At 34.8% G+C, this 22,325-nt stretch overlaps 1 protein-coding gene across 4 annotated transcripts in view; it reads right to left on the bottom strand.

Moving 5' to 3' along the window:
• The window catches only part of TUSC3 (tumor suppressor candidate 3), a 117,895-nt gene that overhangs the window by 18,808 nt on the left and 76,762 nt on the right, over positions 1–22,325 (bottom strand). For 2 of the 4 annotated variants that reach the window (XR_003533169.1, XM_027676462.1), the window contains exons 7-8: positions 15,525–15,627; positions 2,152–2,215 (exon numbers count right to left, since the gene is read on the bottom strand). Coding sequence is in view for 3 of the 4 variants with exons in the window: in XM_027676462.1 (XP_027532263.1) it covers positions 2,152–2,215; positions 15,525–15,627 (167 nt within the window). In the remaining variant the exon portion in view is untranslated. The remainder of the gene's footprint in view (positions 1–2,151; positions 2,216–15,524; positions 15,628–22,325) is intronic. The other 2 variants (XM_027676461.1, XM_027676463.1) reach the window with 1 other exon arrangement.

Here is a 22,325-nt window from a genome sequence, read left to right as displayed (position 1 = left end):
GCCATGAAATGAAACCTTAGAGAATTCCTTTTGCAAGTGGCAATGAACAACATCACTGAAAGGATTCTTTCAGACAGCTGCATTAATGTAGCTAGCCAACTTCTCAGTTTAAAGACAACCTCCGCTGACAAAAAGATATCACTTTAATGCCTGAGTCAGAGAAACAAAATACGTCATCAACAAAAGTTTTGTTTATTTTTAACCCTCTCTGGTTTTTGCACTTTTCCATTCTCAAGCAGTCAACTGGATTGTTTTAGGTAACAGATTTGTTTGAATTGTGGCAGTTCAGGAAAAGAAAAAAAACCCCAAAAACATAAATTGTGGCTCTACAAAGGAAAACATAAAGATGATACTAATAAAACACATACTCTGTCTATTACACAAGAAACTTTTCATATGAAACATAACAGCTGTCTCTGTGTACTTTTAAAAAAATGTAGCATTTAAATTAATAATCACTGAGTTCTGACTTGGCAGTTTCCTGGTAAAGCTAGCTCTCTTTAACTCTCTCTCCTCAAGAAAAGAAAGCCAAATTTAAAAATAATGAACATAATAAATGCACTTCCACAACTTTAACAAATACAATGTGATTTTGACACAATGTTAATTAGAGTATGATTTAAAATCTGGATAAGTGACAGAATCACAGAATGGTTGAGAGTGGAAGGGACCTCTTGACATCATCTAATCCAACCCTTCTGCTCAAGCAACCTGCTAGAACTGTATATATTCAAGTTTTGCATATCTCTACAGATACAAACTCTGCAGCCACTCTAGGCAGCCTGTTTCAGTGTTTGACCACCCCCACAGTAAGAAGAATCTTCTTGTCTTCAGACTGAATTTCTTGTTTTTCAGTTTTAGCCCACTGCCTCTTGTCTTTCAAAAGACTTCTAAAAAAGTCTGTCTCCTTCCTCTTTATTTCTTCCCATCAGGTTATTTATACACATTGATGAGGTCCCCCTGAGAGTTTTCTCCAAGTTAAACAGTCCCAGCTCCCTCAGCTGTTTCTCATAGGAGAGCCCCCTAATCATCTTTGTGGCTCTTTGCTGGACTCACTCAGCTAAGTCTGCAACTTTCCTGGACTGGGGGACCCAGAACTGGAAACAGTATTACAATTGAAAATTGAAAATACTACATTTACTCTGCAAAATATGATCCTAACTTTGAAACTAAATTAATAATGGCTATTTATGAAGCATATAAAGTTTCACAGGTAGTAAATGGATGCTAGGCAAATGAATGCAATGAAGGAGAAAGATGTAATGATGGTGTTCTCTTTGGATAGTAAATGCCAAAGATGAAGGTAGATAGGGAAGTTAGAGTAAGGGCAGGTTCTAAGGCAACATAATTTCAGGGAGAGAACAAGAGAGTAGCCACAATCATAAAATTGAGATCTAGTTATTACTTTAAATTGGGAAATACTATTTTCTTTTGTTTGCTCCTCTCAGACGAAGGTATTTGTGATGGAAACTAGACTTTAAAAATGGTTAATGGTGACTAGAGTTTTTACTCAATGAATAAAGCTGATGAGAAGCAGGGTTTAAAAAACCCAGAACATATAAGTTTTTCTTATAGTTTATTAAGACATATTCACAAAAAAAAACTCATTTAACTTTTTCTGACCCAGTAAGAATGAAAGAGTAAAAGGTAAAAGTAGGTCTCGAGTCTTTCTGTGAGAAGATGATGTCAGAACAAATGTGATTGAGTTACTTGTTTCAAGAAGTAGTAGTAAACTGTCTAGATTACGTGGGGAAAAAAATCCAAGGACTACTGGAGGACAAATCATCTTCGTGCATGATTGGTAAATTTCTGTACGCTTTTCTTGTCAGTAAAAAGAAACAAAATTATTTTTTCAATGAATTTTTAACTATTATAACACAGAGTAAAAAGAGAAGAAAAGTAGTTTCTGCTACGAAAAGGTAACACTGAAGGCATAAGACTAACAAAGGATATAACAAGGTACACATTAGTGAAAGGAATGCCAGGTTGGCAGTAAATAGCAACAACATTGAATATTTATTTCAACATATAGCAAGTAAGGCAAAATACAATACCTGCTCAAATGTTCAGCTGTTCTCTGCCAGAGCAAATTTAACATCACACTGTGCTTCATCTTGCTTTTTTTATATTCATCATCACTTTGAAGGATACTCAGCAGAAGAATAATATGTGATTCTGCAACAAACTGAGCCTGACTGCTTCCGTGTATGTAACTCTGTAAAATAAAAATGAAAAACAATCCTCTTTAAAACAAAGAAATCCACTGAAAATGGCACAACCGGATATGTGAGAATAAAACTAAAACCCATTTTGCAGAAAAATGCAGGCAGCAACAGCTAGAAATTAACAGCACAGTTTATGTATATACGTTTAGTAAAAAGGAGTGTTAAAAATAGTATATTTAACAAAGCATGTATATACAGTGAATGCAATGTTTCAAACATTACATTTTACTGGACTCTTTTTCACACTGCTGCTACTGTGGAATAAAAGACACATTTATTTGCTTAGGAGATACAATTTTTGAGAAGGTAGGTGATGAAATCAAGGACATGCATCAGCATGGCTTTTACAAAAGTGAAAACTGAACCCTGACTCTAAAAAAATAATTCAACTTTAGTCTTTCTCAGATTGAGATATATATACCTAGTATATTTCATTTTTCTCCAATAAGGTACAATTGTGTCCTTCAGAGATCCTAATTCATAAACTGCCTTTTTTAAATGGATATGTTGTGACTGCAATAACAGAAGTTAATACTAAGGCTAACACAGTCTACTTCCACCTTACCCCAAATATTGTTAATGGGCTCCTTTTGTACATTTATTTTTAAGAACTTACAGCACATTAGTGAAAAGCTGTTAGAATTTATTGTTAACTAGTTATGATAGCAAAAAAGAAGCAAAAATTTGAATGAATGCAAACATGCACAAAATGAAGGAGATTCTGTGTCTTTCTCTACTATATCAATTACAAATATTAAGTACAGTTTGTCATACTATTCTATGTGAAATTAAATATGTCCATGTTCTCAAAGTATTATTTACACATATTCTCCTTAGGTACAGATACAATTTTCACCCCAACTAAATAGAAAGAAAAATGCTCACACCTATAAAGGTAAAGAAACAGGAAACTTTTTGCCCTCCTTATGGATGCAGGGTTTTGTTGATTTATTTTTTAACTCATACATGTTGCTTTAATTAATTTTATTCTGAATAATTTTGGTGGAATACCATCCTTGTCATGATTCAGAACAATTCAGATTTTAAATACTCTAACGCTTTGAAATACAAAAGAATGCCTTTTTCCACAGTAGTTAAGCTCTCATTGATGTGGTGTCAGATCATGTATTTCATAAGAAATTACAGAAGTTTTTACTCAGTAGATGGTTATCTATTGCTTTCAGAATTCAATCATATTATGCTCATTCAAATAACCAATTCAAAGCTAAACCAGGCAAGACCTTCATGTATCTAAAGATTCCATCTCTCAGAGGTACCTTTTTTCTTTAACAAGATAAAAATCACTGATCTCATAAGAATATCTCATTGCAGTATAATATGACAATGAGCCAAACTGTATTTCTTGGGTTTTTTTGCATGACTCCTTATAAATCTCACTAAGGCTAAATATACCTATATATATATATATACATACATACACACACATATACATATAACACAAAGGAAGACTATTTCAGATTAATAAAAATTAATGACAAAGTTAAAATGCTTGATACATTGTGTACTCTGACTCAGATATGACCACAGTTCTGTGGATAGTGACCTTCTGTCATTATTTCTCACGCATCTAAAGCAACATATATACATGTAGGCATACATACATATTTGCAGGATCTGGATTCAAGTGTGTCTAACAAACAATAAAAATCTATTTCTTTGATCATGGCACAAAGTTACAGTCTAAAGCTTACAGTGATTACAATATATATAGTGTATTTCTTATTACGATGTGAACTGAAATAAAAAATGGGCCTTTCATCAGGAAAGTGTAACAGGGTTTAGTAGCCCTATTTAGTTATTAAATACCTATATGCATTTATACATCATCACTACTACTCTTTCTCTACACACATGCTAAATTGAATAAAAATGCACATTGGGAACTAAAGATATACTCTATGTTGAAGAGGTATTATTATTATCACTGATTAATAAAACTGTTTGTCACAGGACTACTACAATTATAAATGCCTTATGTATTTGTAAAACATTTAGATGAGAGACGACATTTTTATTCATACACTTTTATACTTTGCTAAAGTAAATTACTTTTTTCTTCCTCTTATGGTAGCAATTTAATTCACTGTAACACCACTGAAGGAACAGAATCCAAAGTTTGCACATAAACACATATACATGCAGACACTATATGGAGAAATCATTACTTTCCCCAAAACAATTTGCTGACATTATATTGTTTAGCTTTCTTCCTCACAGAGATGAAGAACCTCACCTCCAAAAAAGGAAAATTTTATGCTACTGCTTCTAAAGACAAAAATCTGTCCCACACTGGGGAGGAATCACATTTTAAGTTCTAGTCTTCATCACCCAGCATAGTAACTTCATTTAAAAATATCACTCAAGTTTGTGTGACTTCTGGTTACATTTGGAAATAACAAATAATTACAAATAATTTTTTAATGAAATAGCACAGTTTCATAACCCTGTAGCTGTCAAACCCATAGAGTAATGATGTTTTTTAAAATGCCAGCTAATATGCTCTTAACTCTGAAAATTTCAAGCATGATTTCTCAGTAGCTATTCAGACTTGAAAAATTGACTGAAAAATTCTCCTAAGCTGAGGATGATCAGAGTTTGCAGTAAACTCCTCACAATACTGTCCATGCAGACTACTTACACTGCAAAGCTGAAATGCCACAAAAAAAAGACAAAGTTATAAAAAAACTAATTAGATGGTTACTGTTTTTTTAATCATATTCTGATTAAAAAAACTTAAGGTAAGTTTTTATGTGTTACAGAAGTAGTATAGTGATTTAATGTAATGCTCTAGCAGGGTTGGTATCACAATAATATAAGGTTTCAACTGCTGGAAAGACATTCTCAGAAATTTCTCATTAGAATAACAGAATCATAGAATGGTCTGGGTTGGAAGGGACTTTTAAAGGCCATATAGTCCAATCCCCCTGCAGTGAGCAAGGACATCTTCAACTAGATCAGGTAGCTCAGAGCGCTGCCCAACCTGACCTTGAGTGTTTCCAGGGATGGGGCATCTATCACCTCCCTGGGCAACCTATGCCAGTGTCTCACGGCCCTCATGATAAAAAGTTTCTTCCTCTAGTCTAGCTTCCTTTAGTTTAAAACTATTACCCTTTGTCCTTTAAAACGGGTGTAAAATGTCTGTCCCCATCTTTCTAATACGATCTCTTTAAGTACTGAAAGTCTGCAATAAGGTCCCCCTGGAGGCTTCTCTCCTAATTCATTGTTAAGATAGGTAATCGCTATGATAAAATCCTAAAAACAACAAGAAATTTAGAGCAGAATATTTTTCCCTGCCTGTTGGTTAAATTAACAAAGTAATTAGTTTTATTACATGATGTAAAATATTCATTTTTATATCAGGATTTGACCAGTCTCTCTAAAGATAAAAGTCCTTAAGAAGACAAAATAATGAAAAGAAAGACAGCCTCATTATCACTATTAATTAGGTGACAGATAAGAGTCCTAGCTGCCAACTGATACTCAGCATAATGAACTAGATACAGTTTATTTGCAAATGTGAAACTCGAGTCAACCAAACTAAAACCTAAAACAAAAAAACCCTGACTAGAAGACCTGAACCAGAGACTGTAATTTGAAAACTAGCTGATGAATATGAATTTCTGCCTAAATGTCTCATTGGGATTAATGCTGTAATCATATTTCTTTAAATGTAAGTTGCTAAAGGCATAGCCTTGCTTGCAAGGAGGTGGATGTTCTTTGATTTAGTTCTGGAAATGTGACATGTACATTGAAAAGCTAGTAAGAGACAATTGTTATATACTGCTCTGCTTCCAGAGAGGGGACAGAAATGGCTAAAAGTGAAGTGAGTAGCCACCTTAAAGACAAAAGCCAAGCTTCATCTTTGAGAGGGCAAGAGATCTCAGATTAATAGGAAGAGTTCACCAGTTCAAAGCCACTTTGTTAAAATATTAAATAAAGCAGATGCTTACTGTCCAGTATTGACATTTTAACTGTTAATTTCCTTGTGCTTTTACAAGTGTCCTTAGGTAGATTTTTCTTTAAAGTTAACTAGCAATAAATCTGTGTGTGACCAATAGAGTCCTCAAACTGCTTCCCCAAGACATTATTCTCCAAATATTCAAAACTGCACCATGGTGCACCTCCTCTATAGCTGTGGGTCAGTCAGAGCAATGCTAGTGAAGTATATAAAGTAGCACAGACTGTTCCAGGGAAGAAGGATAAGCAAAGTAATTTGCATTTCACAACATATTGTGAATCACATGAATTTATGGTAGTACCTCATCCCATTTCTTATGAGGAATGGCTCTTAACCACTTCACAAAGGAATTACGGGTTGTGTTTTTTCCCCAATGCATTTTCAGACCTCCTTTCTAAACAGACAAAAAAGAGAGTAGAAGTTTTCAGAAGATAGAACTGCAGTATTTAATGTAAAAATTATAGCAAACAGTTTTTCTTGAAAAAAGAATGGTGAGAACTTTATGGAATTTGTCCTTGTGTTTTTCCCTACAGGCATATGACGATACTGTGAGGCCAACTGAAGCACAGATTATATTTGTACTGACACATATTTATGCAAACGTACCCCCTCACATCAGTTTTGTACACTGCAATGGCCACTGACTCATCAAATTTTGAAATTCATGGACATCTGGGGCTCATATTTACTTAAAATAGAATACATTTAAAGACACATTTTTAAAGGAATATTGAAGAATTAGCTATTTATCAATTCTCAAGATAAAGAAAGGATCTGGTCAAATGTGAGGTTTCTTTATTCTCTTATTACTTTTTTCCTTCTATAAGAAGATTGCTGAATGACCTACATGCAAGGTAGATATTCTCATGCAATTTTATTTGAAGCTACAAACTATTAAGACACCAAGAAGTGAGATTTCTGTTTTGCTTCATTTCTGCTTTTTGACACTGAATCCATTTAATATTTGGAAGCTCTGTGAAGCCTATCTGGCTGCAAATGCTCTAGGCAAATGCTTTAAATAAATTCATGAATAACCTCAGTATTTCTCTTTCATTTTAATGGCATCAAGAGGGAGGACCATGCAAGATGTGAAGATAAAGTCTGTCAGAAGAGAGACAAGCATAGCTTGAGCAGAAACCTGTACAGCCTCCCAACTACTGCTGCCACACAAGAGATGCAACAGTAAACGCCTCACTGGTAGGACTAATAGGGGAACCAAAGCCTGAGTAATTCACACTTTGAATAACCAGTCCTTTTCCAACTCCAGCATTCTCCTATCTCAGGTCAGATTTCACAGAAGCTATTTGAACTGTGAACTGGAATAATCATATCTTCAAATCAGGCCATTTTCTTCGGCAGTGACAAACAATTGTTCAATGCATGCAAATTTCTACAAAATTGTATTAAATATTTATCTAATATTCATAGACTCATTAAATATTTAGTGTTATGGAACTGCAGATGGTACATATAGGTATATAACACCACACCAGGATAGTAAAGGATAACAGCAATGTAATATGGCTTTAAATTCCCCTAAATGCAAAATGTGCTTTTGATTTCCCTTCAAGAGTGGCAGTTGTCATGGTTCAGTAATATACTTAACTATAATCTGTGCTCTTCCATTTCTTTCCGTTAATGCAATGTAAATAAAACAGAAACAAAGTAAGGGGAAATAAGGCCTCTGTGAGATGTGCTAATTCTCAAGGTAAGAATTATTTGTGAAGTGCCCGAAATTAAGACATAATTTCAGGTGCTTTGCTAATCTTTCTTAAAACAAACATCATGATGTTTATTTTCCATTAGTATGTACATGAAGGATGCTAGGGTAAATGGAGTTTATTAAACTGAGTTGGGTTTAGTAATAGTCTAAGATACAAAGCTACTTCATGAAGTATAATCATTTTGGATAACTGAGAAATAACCTGTCTTGAGTTTATGAGATATGACATGCATCTAATAAAAAATTGTATTGAAAACTAATCAAAAGCAGACTAATTTTGCTAATAATTATTCATAGTGATAAGCTGAACTTGGATGGTATGTTGAAGAAACCCCTGGATGGAGACTGTCCCCTGAAGGAGACAACAGGCCAACTTCAAGCTAATATATCTAGAAAGAAATGAAGCAACACAGTAGTTAACTGCCCCAAAGAGAAACTTATGAATTCCACACCATTAGGATAAACGTTATTAATCTGTCTTCTTTTACTGCATTCACATTCAGGGTGAAATTCATCAGAGAAAGGAACATTACAGAAGGCCATGGATTACTTAATTATGATCAAGCCTTTGGAATGGCATATTTTAATTAAAGATCACCAATTTTGCCAAGAACACACATTAGATATAAGAAGTCGTTCTTTTCTCTTAACTTAAAGGGAAAAACGAACCTTCTCTATCAATTCAGATTTATATGTTTTCCAAGTCCAGGAGTAGTATGACTTTCAGCAGTCTTTAAATGTTTAAAAAGTGAAAGTTCTAAAACATTCTCTCACAATACCATTACCACACCTTATCATTTTAAGTGCAGAAAAAGATTAAACATTTTATGGAGAACAAATAATTCATGCAGTAAAGCAAACACTTTGAAATCAAACATCAAGGTATATTAATGAATGTTTTATTTTGTGATTTCATGATCACAACTACATTTCTCCAGACAAGTTTTCTTCTATGTTAACTATGTAACACTTCAAAAGCAGCTTAAACTGCCCAGCAAGATTAAGAATAAAATCTTATGCAGCTCCAAAGCCCTAGCTTTCTGACTGTGATTGCAGCTACCTATTGAAATGTTATGCTTTGTAAAAACAGTATAGTTTCACATAGCTTCACCTGAAGCATGCTCTCCAAATATGCTTATTTTATTCCTACATAGTAGTATCTGTCCAGTTCATACCGATCAGTCTTAACTTCTTAAGAACCCAATAGGGGACTTCCTATGAAGTTATTAGCCTAGGCAGGTGTCTGTGAAAATCTAAAATAGAAGCATAATCTAATTCCCTGCTTTCTTTCGATCACAGGAGATACTATTACCTGCTGGGGACTGCACATGTACAGTGACCTGTTTTCCCCATAGCAGCCAGCCCTCAAAAGCCTTATGGTGACCACCGATGTGAAAAAACATGAGATGATGCTGGTTTGGGCCTAAGTTATTCACATGTGTGAGAACAACTTAGAAGCTCTGTTAGCATATGGATGTGATTTACCAAAATAACTATAAACCTATTCTTGGGACAGAGGACATGGGACCCAGTAATATGGGTATGAGTTTATTTCAGAGAAATTAAACAACACTGAAACTGAGTAAATAAATATATGAAGTCCCATCTCAAAAACTAAAGAAATGCAAAAAGTCTTGACACTGGTTTATTTACCACACAGCTCAGAAACCTCTGACAAGTCTAATCACATATTAATGTCCAAGAGTTAGGATAATGTACAAGTATTTAATACTTTTATTGTAGATACCCAGATACAAAAGCGACATCTGCATATGATACTCAATGGCTTCAAAATTTAATGTAGTATTAAACACAAAACTAAATCTAAACTCGGTCCTAACAGAAATCCTAAATAAATGATTTTGTGTTTCTGGCATAATGAAAACCACATACGACAGTAAGAAATGAGAAGTCAGCTATTTGAGACAATATTTTTTCCAGGAATCTGCATTTTATTTAATAATCAAACAGAAATACTCTAATTTAAGACTAAGCTACTTGAAAGAAACAATTTCTTTACAACAGCTACTAGCTTTATGAGTATCTCCAACTCAAATATAAGCCAACCTGGTGAAAATTTCCTGTATTATATTCCTATAAGCAGTCTCTCTAAGCTATGTCTCTACACGAAATCCAATCCAGCTCAGTTATAGACCAGCAAGACCAGGACTAACAAAATAGCTGAAGCGAACACACCAGCATACACAAAATGGTGAGGGACAGAATTACCAGAGGTCTTACTTATGCACTTTTAGTGATTTTATTCAGCTTACACTCAAGTACCTGACTCTAAAAAGTAGTAGGATACCTAGGAAATCAACACTGGACCCCTCCAAATAAAACTCCACGTATTTATAACTTTTTCAGCATCCTTGGTGTAACAGTTAGTGCAAGTGTTCAGACTCTCAATTACTAAACATGACCATAAACCATATCAGCCACTTTTGATAGGAGAATTTAATAGCTATGGATGAATTTAACCCTTTTAAAGAAATATTTAATTTTGAATTTTTTAAAGAGTTTATATAATACAGATACACACAACAATCTCATACAGATGCTTCGATTCTCTCATATATTAATTCAATGAATATGAGCTATATTTTCCATGCCTGAGTTCACTGCTGTGTTCGCCATTGCCCAAACCAAAACTGAGTCAAGAGGCAGCAGCCAGTTTTCACAAGATTGGCTGGCTGAAACAGGCTGTGCTGGCTGCCTTCTACAAAGTCTGTCTGGCACAGAGCACAGAATACGATCTGGGTTTCAGCCCTAGAGCAAAAGTGGAGAAATGCTGCCTTTAGCGGACTAGCAGGATGAAATTGGTAGTTGGTACAATTTAAAACAGAAATCCTGGTTTATGCTGCTGCTTTGGTTGTTTCTAGGCAGCTTTTATAGCTATGCTGCATTATTTAGGGTGTCTAGAAGTGCTGTCAAAGGAGTCAGATAATCAAAGGAGTCTGGCAAATCCAGAAACTGTGAACTCTCTGCTCAGATATACAGAAGCTTTGATAAAACCTGCTGAATAAGAATTAATTCTGAGGGACTTCTCCAACATTTATTAATCATAAAAAAATAAGATAACAAAAGATGCAGCAATCCTTCAAAAATCATTACTTTGTGGGTTTCAGAAAAAAACACAGAACTTAAACTCTCATTAGGAATAAAACATTGGTACCCCTATTCTTACTTAATTTCCAAGTTATTTAATGGATTGGCATGCAACAAATGCCTTCCCTCTGAATGGGCATTACAACACACAGTACTCAGGTGAGAGACTTTAACAGAGACCAGAATTTCCAGGATCTCTGAAACAGCATTCTGGTAGTTTGGGGAAGTTTGCATGACACAGCTTAGCCCAGTTGCCTAAGGAAAAGAAACTTTTGCAACTGTGATGTCTTGCTTAACAACTTGACTACTTTTTAATCAACTTATGAAAGATGGAAAAAAATTCTTAGAAAAAAGTGACATTCCTACACATTTCATTATAGCTGGACAACCAAAGCAGTGATTCTAATGAAAGAAAAGCTGTGATTAAAGTTCTACTGTTAATAGTTGTTTTGGAGTATGGACTGCTTGCTTAACACATGGAAGCCAAACCACAATACTTCTAATTAGGAAACAAAAGAAATTGAGATGTTTTTCATGAACAGAATTCATCTAAAAATGCAAACACATTGGTAATAAGAACTATTTTCTGAACTCCCAAATATCTCTTTAGTTTTTGCTCTCATTCTGATGCTAAGCACAATATGGGATATATCTCCATTGGTCTTTAAAAAAAACCCAACAGTCTAAGGTAAAATATGGACCTAGACTGCTGCCATATACCTATTCCACAGTGTGGGAGTGTGATGATTTTCACACCGTTGGTGTTCTGTCAATGAGTGGTCATGGTAAAACAAGAAAGACAGCTACTGTATAGTACACCATAAGTTTTCTTTATAAATTATAGAGATAGAAGAGCTGAAACTAGCCATCAAGCTGAGCTCATGTTGTTGGTGTTATTTAAATCATGGTTTAAAATATATACGTAAAATATTTATGAACTCAGAAGATGTTTTTAATTTCTTAGTCAGGACCTGTGATATTTTCTCTTTTGAAATTTCAAAGTGTTCTTTTGATTGGATTTCAAGCTGTGAGGTAAAAAAGGTAATTTCACCTGAATACTGAAGTGCTGGAAGCAGAAGTGAAGACAGACAGACTTTACTATGACACTAGTTTCCAAATAGACTATGCTGAAATCAAACAGCTGTGAAAAACACAAACAGCAAAAAAAAGTTTATTTTGTAGCAGAAGCAAGGGGAGGTGCAAATTCCAAATTACTTCAAAGCTACAATCCAATTAACAACAACAGGGGAATGTGGGAATAATCCTGTGTTTCATGTAATTATCTTCCCCAAGCAAACTGGATACTGCCCCTAACTCTGCTACATAGAGTTCAAGAGATATGTATTAAGCTGTTCCAGGTACAGGTTTTGTGATGACAACTGACTGCAAATTCCACAGTAAATTAAGTCAATTTTTTTGGATTTGCAATTGCAGAGAAACTTGTCAAGTACAGGGGAAATATCTGTATATTTGGAATGCAGCTTTTTTAATGCTAATTAACTAGGAAGCTGAGACATACTAGGCAGGCGTGAATAGGCATGCAAAATTGAGCATGAAAAATTAGTCTATATGATTGAGTAGTTAGGTACATGCCAGAGAGGAAAGCCGTGCTGTTCTTTCTTGCCAAAGTAATTTTTAGTACCATCTGAAGCACAGCCTGTATATCAATTCATAAACCTTAACCCTTACTTTAAAAAGAGGTATCTGAGTGAACACAGTATAAAGTAACAAATTCAACTGATTGAATTAAAAAGTTTATTACTTGAGTAGAACTGTAGGTCTCTGAACTCCTTTCAAACTACACTTTAGTGAACACTGGATTATTCTTGAGAGAAAGACTGCCAGCTAATTGCCAAAACTTGAACAAAAGAAAACGAAGCTGCAGCTGCCATTAAGGGCCAAAGTCACATTTGTAGTAATGGACTTGTGTATGGCTATTTGTATGTCAGGATCTTTTTCCTTATAACAGCAACAACAAAATTATACTTGTGTGACACACATAACTGTTTCAAATACTCTGAAGTTTTATCAAGCAGGTTTTATAACAAATTTTTTATTACACGTCATGTAACAGAAACAGCCACATATATGCCTGCACATCCTGAGGTTTTATATCCTTATATCCTTTGCCACTATGTGATGGTGAACCAAAACAAAACCTTAAGAATTAATATTCTTTATTAAAAACAATTTTATGTACCAAATTATGCAGGTACATAAAGTATCAACATTTAAGTAAGTAAAAAGGGAGAAAAATTTTCACTACCACAGGAGTTTTGTTATTCTGTTCAGATTTAGGTGTAACTTATTATCTGATGTTGTTGTAATAGGTTATCATTTCAATTATCTAAAGCTCTAAATCTGACATTGTAACTTCATTACATAGTCTTGCTCCACAGTATTACATATTAATATTACTCTCGGGATAAAGAGAACATCTTATCAAATTTTTTAAGAAAACAGAATTTTAGGCTGGCATGCATTAATTGAGGGAAACTTTCTTTAAATTTTGTTTTTCCAAAACATTTTTTTAGTGTGTTGTTTAATCTCTCTTCTCCTCATTCTTCCACTGGCTAACTTATTAACTTCGACTATAATGGAAAACTGAAATCTACATGAGAGTTTTCTCAGTGGAAAAGACATGCTTATTATCTTCTTCTCAGTACAATCTCTCTCATTTGGTCTTTCTGCTGATTAACATTTAAGATCATAAAGAAGCAGTCATTTGGAGAAAGAGACTATGGAAAAATACAGGTCTCCTAACATGATTGTACAAAAACTTCAAAATAGAACCGAATACCTATACAAAAGGGTCAAAACTAAATTTTTAATACGTTTTGCTGTACTGTTTTTAAAATTCCTCTCAGTTTTCTAGAATAAGCCTATGGTAATCAGAATTGTACAGCTCAGTTACTAAAAAATGTTCAGTGTTGCCCAGAGCAATTTTTTGCATGGTATATTAGGTCTAGTTAGCAAATTGGAAGAAGCACTGCTGACATGACATAGAAAATGAAGCCTTTAGCAGAACAAATTGAGAATAAAGGAATCACTCCATGTCTAGAATATAAAATTTGAGAGTAGGCACACCTGACAAATAGGAATTTATTTCACAATAACAAACGCTTTAAATCCATGATTTATGAAGGCAGTTACAGGAGCCACTTATTTAAATTCATTGCTTAATGCACTGGCAGATGCTTCCTAATTATTAGAATGTAAGAGTTTGAGAACATTTTTTCAAAGGATGTGCTACGCCATTAAGCATCTTGTACTTCAGCAACTATCAAACTTGTGATGATGTATTTTATAAAGTTATGTTTATGATGGTAGGTATTCACTTAATATACTATAAAAACCAACAGCTAAAAATTTTATGTTATGACACAAAACCTCAGACATATTTGCTGTTATCCTTAGCAAGTATTCCAGCCAGCAACGAATACAAATCAAATACTGCTGTCAGCAGGATGAGTTGCATTTCAAGTTCCTTCCATCAGCTGTCTCCAAGAAAAAAACCCAAATAGTGGAGCACCGCTATCGCACCACAGGATTGCAAAAACCAACACAAGTCTTATAGACATTCAGAATTATCAATACATTTAAGCTTATACTAAATTATCTTAAATGCTAACTTTACTAAAGAAGCAATAAACATTAATACCTGGAGGGGGATCAATTGAACATTAGATGTCCATGTATTTGGGACAAGGAAAACTGGGAATTATTTGATGCCAAATGAAAAATTCTATTAAGATATTATAAGTGCTTGTTCATATGAGACTTTGATACTTGCACTACAGTACACAAGGAAGTTAAGAATATTACAAGTACTGAATTGTGAACCTGTAGTATGCTTGCAGCTCAGAAAAGAGAGAATAAGCTCAGCCTTATTCTACAAATACCAGAAGTCTGAGTTATTCAATGCTCAATTATTGTGCCTAGATACATAAAATAACAAAGTTGTACCTTCACAACACATTTAGTGTTTTGAAATAAATAAATTACAGGCAACCAAAGTGGACTGAAATGCAAAGTAGAATTTTGAGAGCGGATACAATACCTCATCATACATTATTCTCTTTTCTCTGCAGTAACAGAGAAGAAAACTTGGGTTCAGTAGACCACAGCTTTGCAGAAAGGGCAGCTTGCAAGTAAGTATTACTAATTTGGGCAAAGTTGTTGAAAACCAAAAAACTTAAGATGGCTCACTTTTTAGAACAGCATATTAATTAACCAGAAAAAGGCAAAATGTCAACAACAAACTTTACATTAAGAGCATTCATATGTTCAAAGTAGAAACACTGTGATGCCTGAAGTAGGCAGATGAGAACATACTAAGAAGAAAAGGCAAAGAGAAAGAGCAACATCCTGTCTGAGAAGGACACCGTGAATACACAAAAAAGAGAGGAAAAGGCTAAAAATAAATAAACAAAAGAAAAAAACCAGAGAAGTTAAGTTGCTCAGAAACATTTCCAAAAAGCTGACATACCACAAAGGAGATCACAGTGAGTAAATCCAGGGAGATGTATAAGGTTTTGAAGACTTTTATGGGTTAAACTGCAAATGAGAGATGGAGTAGAACAGAAATACCACTGTAAGAAACCATACAAAGAAGAATCACAACACAATACTGATTAAGCAAGCAACAGAATATTGCAGTGAAATATAAATATAAATGAAATCTAAAATATATATCTAGATTTTCTTCCAATTAAAGCACAAACAGAAAAGTTCCAGGTTTGAAAAAATGTTTCTATTGATGTTCTCAGGCTGAATGGCAGTGAAGAAGTGCTTTCAGTCTATGCAGCTCAGATATGTGGACAACACTGACATGCTTCCCAAGATCAGCAGTAAGTGAAAAGAATTTACAAAGGACACAATATTCTTTTGTGCTTGTATTTAGTGCTTTGTGTTGAAGATGGTTCTGAAAAGAATTTATGAAACAATAAAAGCAGAAATACTAATTGAAAAGAAAAATAATACACTTTATACAAGAATTAAAACATTCTTTCTTTTAATAATGTTAAATATATGTTTATACTAATACTACTACTATTATTTATTAATATAATATTTCTATATAATATATTGAACCATGGCATTACATTGAATAGTCTGCTGCAAAGTTGTAGATATAAAAACATCAGAGTGATCAGCTGTCTAGCAAGGTGCAAAACAAAGTTAGTATTATCTCACCTGTAAGATATTTTAACACAGGTGGAAAAGTCTGGAATACTTTTTCTCAGTAATTCTATATATGCATATAGTGTATGGATTATTTCATCATATGAGGAACTATAAAAATAGGTCAATAATTTTCATGTACAAGGAAGAAAAATTTTACATCCCAAGACACAAAAAAACCCCCACAAACAAACAAACAAACAAATAAAACCCCCCCAAAAAACACACACACACAAAAAAAACAAGGCAAAAAAAAAAGAGTAAAAATTGAAGATTCTATATGAGGGAGAAAAACTGAATAAGTTTAGGACTGTATGTTGTCTAGTAAATTAAGATTTGGAATTGTTGAAATTAAAATTAATGCAGAACAGCCTAACAAACTGATCACAGATCTGGAAGCAATGTCAGAGAGGTCTGCATTCAAGCTCATTTTTAAAAATGTTCCATTTATGAACATTTATATCATATTATAGGTGGCTGAAGTAGTTATAAATTTAGCATTCAGATACTTACATATACTACAGTACTAGATGACTGAGTTTCTTGAGAGCATTCACAAACTTATCAAATTTGAGGTCATTAAATATTATTTTCCTCTTTTCTTGACATGTAGAAAGGTCTAAGTTTTGTATTTTAAATTATCTACATTATAGTTGAACTACTATATTTTAAATTTTCTGTTAAAGAAGTACTTTTTCCCCAAACTTTTGTTCTAAGTCAAAAACTTTTATACTCTATTTGTGGCACCCATAGCAGCTGTGTGGAAATTAATAACAAATAAAACCACCTAGCACAGGAAAACTTACTGCATACACGGTAAACCTAAGACATGGTTCTCAAGCTAAGTGGCAGAAAAGAGAATATGTCTGGGCTTCCAAAGTTAGCGTGAAGTTAGGATACAAAACACAGCCTTCACATATGTGATGGCGAAGAATTGCTTGCTTACACACCAAGTGCCTTTAGTCTCATTGTACATAGGCTTGGGCAATGTATGCAAATACATAGCATCAATATTTTTCACTGACACTTTAGTCACAACAGAATTTCAAGATAACATGTCAAATCCAATTAAAATTTAAGACATTTAAACACATATAATATTTTCTTAATAACTGACATGCTTGTAGTCCACTGAAACGAAGTAAAAACTCCAAGTTTGCATTTTAGATGTGAACTGGAGTGAAACTTATTCACTAGTTGAGCCTGAATGAAGGTCTAACAGGCAGAACACTGCTTCAACCTGTGTATTTTGCCAAATTTATTTAATTCACTAATTTCCTACTGAATGAGACCAGGAAGTTCTAGTGTGCTCTTTCCTGCTTTCTCTAAATTAATTACAACAAAATTCCAGTCAACAAAGAAACCTCAGTGGTTTTGTCAGTTTTCAAAGCTTATCTATACAGGCAGACTTGCCTTTAATTTAACAACACGTACATTTAATCTGAAGACTTTCTCCAAACACCCCACCACTTACGTACAAAGGGTTATTCACAGCATCAGAGGAGCAGTTGGCTTCACAATGAATTTTGTCCCCTTTCACCTCTATGGACTTTCACAATTCCTTTCAGTTCTTACACACTAATTAGGCAATTATTTTAGCACAAACAGTGATTTCTCGAAGTATCTTTTAATTAAGAACAAAAAAGAAGAAAGTTTGATACACACCTCTCTGGTTTATACATGATATGAAGGCCTAGTTAAAAAACCTCAAGGTGACTTTGACCTAAGCAGATTTCCAGTCTCATGATACTTGTAGAAGAACAGAAGTTTCTTCGCACCTGAAATAATTTGGGTGAAATGCTGATTCAAAAGAAGTCAATAAGCATTTTGCTATTGATTTCAACAGAGCCAATATTTCATTCTGATTGTTCATTGGTGATAGAATTTTAGAACATTAATATTTAGAAAGATATATAATATCGAGTAAGCCACATAATTGCACAGAAAAAGCTATAAAGTAAAAACCATTTACTCTATATTAAAGAATTTCAATATAACATTTATTTCTACATAACATTTAGCTGCAGAAGACTAAACTGGCTGTCACAAGAAAAAAGAACTCAAGCTTTCAATATAAAAGAATAGGTTCTCAAATAACCTCAGGCAAGAGATTCAGCAGGTAAACTGCCAGCCACATTTTTGGAGGTAAAAAATGTCTTTCTTCCGAGTTCCTTCTAAATTAACCTGGAGAGTACTTATTTAATGACCCAAAATATGGCTTACACTAAGTGACTGAACAAGAAAAAAACATGTACGGGAAGCTTCATGACATCTTCCTAATTATCCACATCCAGTCTGGTATCACATACTTCACATTTGAAGTTTCTCTGAGGCGAGGTCTTTTCTCTGCCCCCTAACAGAATACTTCTTTTAATTTTTACTTTTTTTTTTTCCATCATGAGTGAACTTACTTGCTTACTCCAAAAGGTAACTAACCGATGAAGCCCTGACTTCTACTGCTGTGTCTACCTCCACAAGGAATAGTGATGGCTAGAAGCTACTGTATGTAATGTATGTGCTCACCCTTCTCAAAGATTATGAAGGGAAGAAGATACGATCACGCATCAGGAAGAAAACAGATGATCACAGTCCTCAAAGTACTACCTCTACGATCTCTCAGCTTCTCCTAGTAGGAGAAGTCTCTGCCAATCCCATCTAAGCACCTTTTACATGTCCTAAAGCCCCCTTAAATGATAGGGAATGTAGCACCTGCCTTGTTAAAGTACTCTAAAATATAAACTACACTAGGAAGTACATTTTTATATGTTCGCTTAAACAGTTTAAGAGCTATCTGTTACTGAACATCTTCTCTGTTTTTAGTATACGTCTCCAGTGATCCATATTCCCTCAAAAGCTAATCTGAACAGCTGGCATGCATTGCAACTGCACGTATTAGCAGGATTACATATTGCTCCCTACCAGTCCGCATTTTTCCCTTCCTCTTTACACCTTGCTAACTCCAAAGAATGTGAATTAGTATATACACCACATAAATGATGTGAGTGTATTCCAGTGTGACACAAAGACAGCTCTAGTGTGACTGCACAGAAGACTCTTCAATCTTGCAATGTAACAATAGGAATCCATTAGCTTCTTTGTAATGACCAACTACTGGAAATCTTTATTCTTGTGACAACACAGTATTTTCACATCTCTTGAAGTACACATACCTGAATAATTTGCAGTCAAATTTTACTCTACTATTTTATTAAATTCTCTGGACAAAAGGAAGAATTACGTTGCACCTGAAAGTCATCTTTTGACATGCTCAAAGACAGATGCTATTAATGACACTACAGTTTAATATTGATGTTTAGGTTATGACTTAGAATGGTTCCTTTAAACCTCTCCCTAAGACAGTGCCTGCTCAAAACATGCTTCTGGTTTTAGGCAGACTGCCTTGAAGTACCATCTTAAGGGGGTTTAACAGCTATAAATTTGAACAGCAGCTTTTTGAAAGCTGAAAACATAATATGTATGATACCCTGCAGCAAAGAGTTCCACAGCTGTCTAACATGTAGAAACATTTTATTTGAAAATGTCACCCTCAAATTTATTTTAAATAAATACAGCACTCAGATCAGTCTGTTAATCTCACCTTGTGTCATCTCCTGAGCTTTTTCGAGATGGTATTTAAGCTGTGCATGAAACACTGTACTTATAGCAGTAAAAGTGCTTTTCTCTTCTAATAATCTTGAACTGTTTGCTCTTTCGTCCAGTGAGTGTTTAGAGGTTGTTTTGATTATGCTACTCTAAGCAAAAGACCTTGCTCCTGAATAGAAACAGTCTGCCTAAAGCCAATCATTTTACAGGAATTTTAGTTTTACAGGAGAAAATGTATGACCTGTTTTTTAATTCACATCACTTTACAGGTTTTTTCCAACAGAGCAATAAAGTGGCAGATTACACTCTTGCACAGTTCTTCTGCATAGAACTCCACTTATACAGCAGTTGACCCTTCTCTGTCCTTCCAAATAACTTAGGGCCAACAGCAAACTGTCAAGCTCTTGGAAAGAGACAAAGAGTAAATAGCAAAGATGATATAATAAACCCCTCTAAGATAGCACGGATTTTCCTTCACCTCAAAAAGTAAAAATTTACACCTGTTATTTCCTTATTCAGTCATGAGGGCTTATTAGACCTCATTTTGTAACTTCTTCAAATCTACTTGATGACGAAACTTTCATCAGTTCAAGTGGACTGTCAGCAATAGCACTCATGCCTGTTGATGCCTTCAAGGAATTTGAATAGATACATGAGGCAAGACTTCCCTCTATTGCCATGCTCCTCTCTCCAATGTGTCATATTTAATCATGTCTGCACTCCTACATATTACATCCTATAGTATCACTCTGTCAACTAGACAAAGGCTATGCCCTGTGAGAAAGGCTGCTCTGTCAGGCCTGGCCAACGTCATATTGCCAACGAGATCTCTTCCAGCAGTGGGAAAGCTCTGTTTCCCCTCAAAGATCCTTCCCAACTGGTAAAAATTCTTTTACGCTTATTTTCAGACCGATCCTCATTTTATTGTAAAAATCTTTTTGTAATTCCCTGGTTACTGTTTAATTCATCTGATGGTTCTACACTTTTAACAAAGTGCTAGGGCAAATACCTTCTCAACTAGTTTCAGTACTCCATTCACAAACACTTCACACATGTATTCCTGTCTTATCAACTGTTATCTAGAGCATTTAGTTCAGTGTGGGCCTTGCAAACACTCCCACACCTTCTTAAAAACTAACATCTTATTAACCACATTCCCGGTACTCCAGTAAGAACACTACCTTTCACTCTATTTGAAACTCTTTTAATGACATAGAACAATAATGTCTAATAATAATGGCCAGTCTTCGTGAACGAAGAACGAAGGTCTTTTACCTTTCCAGCCTGCGCAATGGATTTTTTAGGTGAGACACAGCCTGCGCTGAACTGAGCCCACCCTTTAATCCTAAGGTTCATCTGCCGGGGCCAAGCGAGCTTGGACAATGGCAGTGAGGTCCTCAGGACGTAGGTTTGTTTAGAGTGACCTTCTCATAGATGGATGGCCTCACAGGGCTAACGAGCTCCATCTGCCCGGGGGACTGGGATTTGAACCTGGGTCGCAGCGGTGAGAGTCCCGCATGCTAACCACTAGGCCACCAGGGGTCCCACAATAATGTCTAGATTACTAGGAAACACTGGTCTCCCAAAAGTCTTCTTTATTGAGCTCGCCCTGTTAAAAACCTTTTAAGTAATCAGCAAGTTTTAAAGTCATTAAATGTGTACCTTGTCATTACACACAATGCAACTTTAAGAAGCATAATGTAACACTTAAACTCTTCCAACAAGCTTTACCTGAACTCTCTACTCCTCTTGACAACATACAGCTGGTACTATCTTAAATGTACTCATCGTGCCTCTGCCTTTTAACAGCTCAGATTGTCCACTGCCCTCTAGGGTAAACTAAGCAATCTTCCACGTTCTTAGCTTGAAAGTCAATTCAACATAAATGAAGTATTCACCAGATATCTCTTATACATTGCATATGTTCTTCAAACTGCTTCCAAAGACAACATGTTATCTTTAAAAAGTAAAGATTTTACTCATATTTTAAGTGTATGGTAAGGAAACTGACTACCAATGAAGCTTGCACAAAAGCTTTTTAATGAACACAGGACAAACTCAAGAAGTTTTCCCCTCCTACACAACTTTTCTTTAGTTTTTCAAAGTTTTCAAGGAGTCCCAGACCCATCAGGAACTGTAAGTGCTTGTACACAGCCCAGTTTCCTAAGAATGGTGACAAATTCTAGTCAGCTTGGGTTTTTCCTGTAAATCTTTGTTAAAGGAAGATTTGAAATGGGCGCAGCATTGTTCTACCCAAGAGTAACTGTTCTGCTTCTGACTATGAGAACACATGGTTTGTGTTGTCTCCACATAAAAAAACCAACTAAACAAAAAAACCGCAATCCCATGAAGAAATATCCAGGCCTGGAACTAAGATGACAGAAGATGACAGAACCCTGAACTTTTAGACTCTTACCAGCTTTCCAGAATATAAGAAAAAAAACAATACAAACAAAAAACCTTTAGACATTATAGCTCTGAAATGTAATTCTCATTATTTACA

The sequence above is a fragment of the Neopelma chrysocephalum genome, unplaced genomic scaffold (assembly GCF_003984885.1).
Source record: "Neopelma chrysocephalum unplaced genomic scaffold, ASM398488v2 Primary Assembly neopelma1_42, whole genome shotgun sequence".
In the NCBI taxonomy this organism is placed as follows: domain Eukaryota; kingdom Metazoa; phylum Chordata; class Aves; order Passeriformes; family Pipridae; genus Neopelma; species Neopelma chrysocephalum.
Note: the sequence above shows the minus strand (reverse complement) of the source record. Positions and strands in the feature narration are given on the sequence as shown.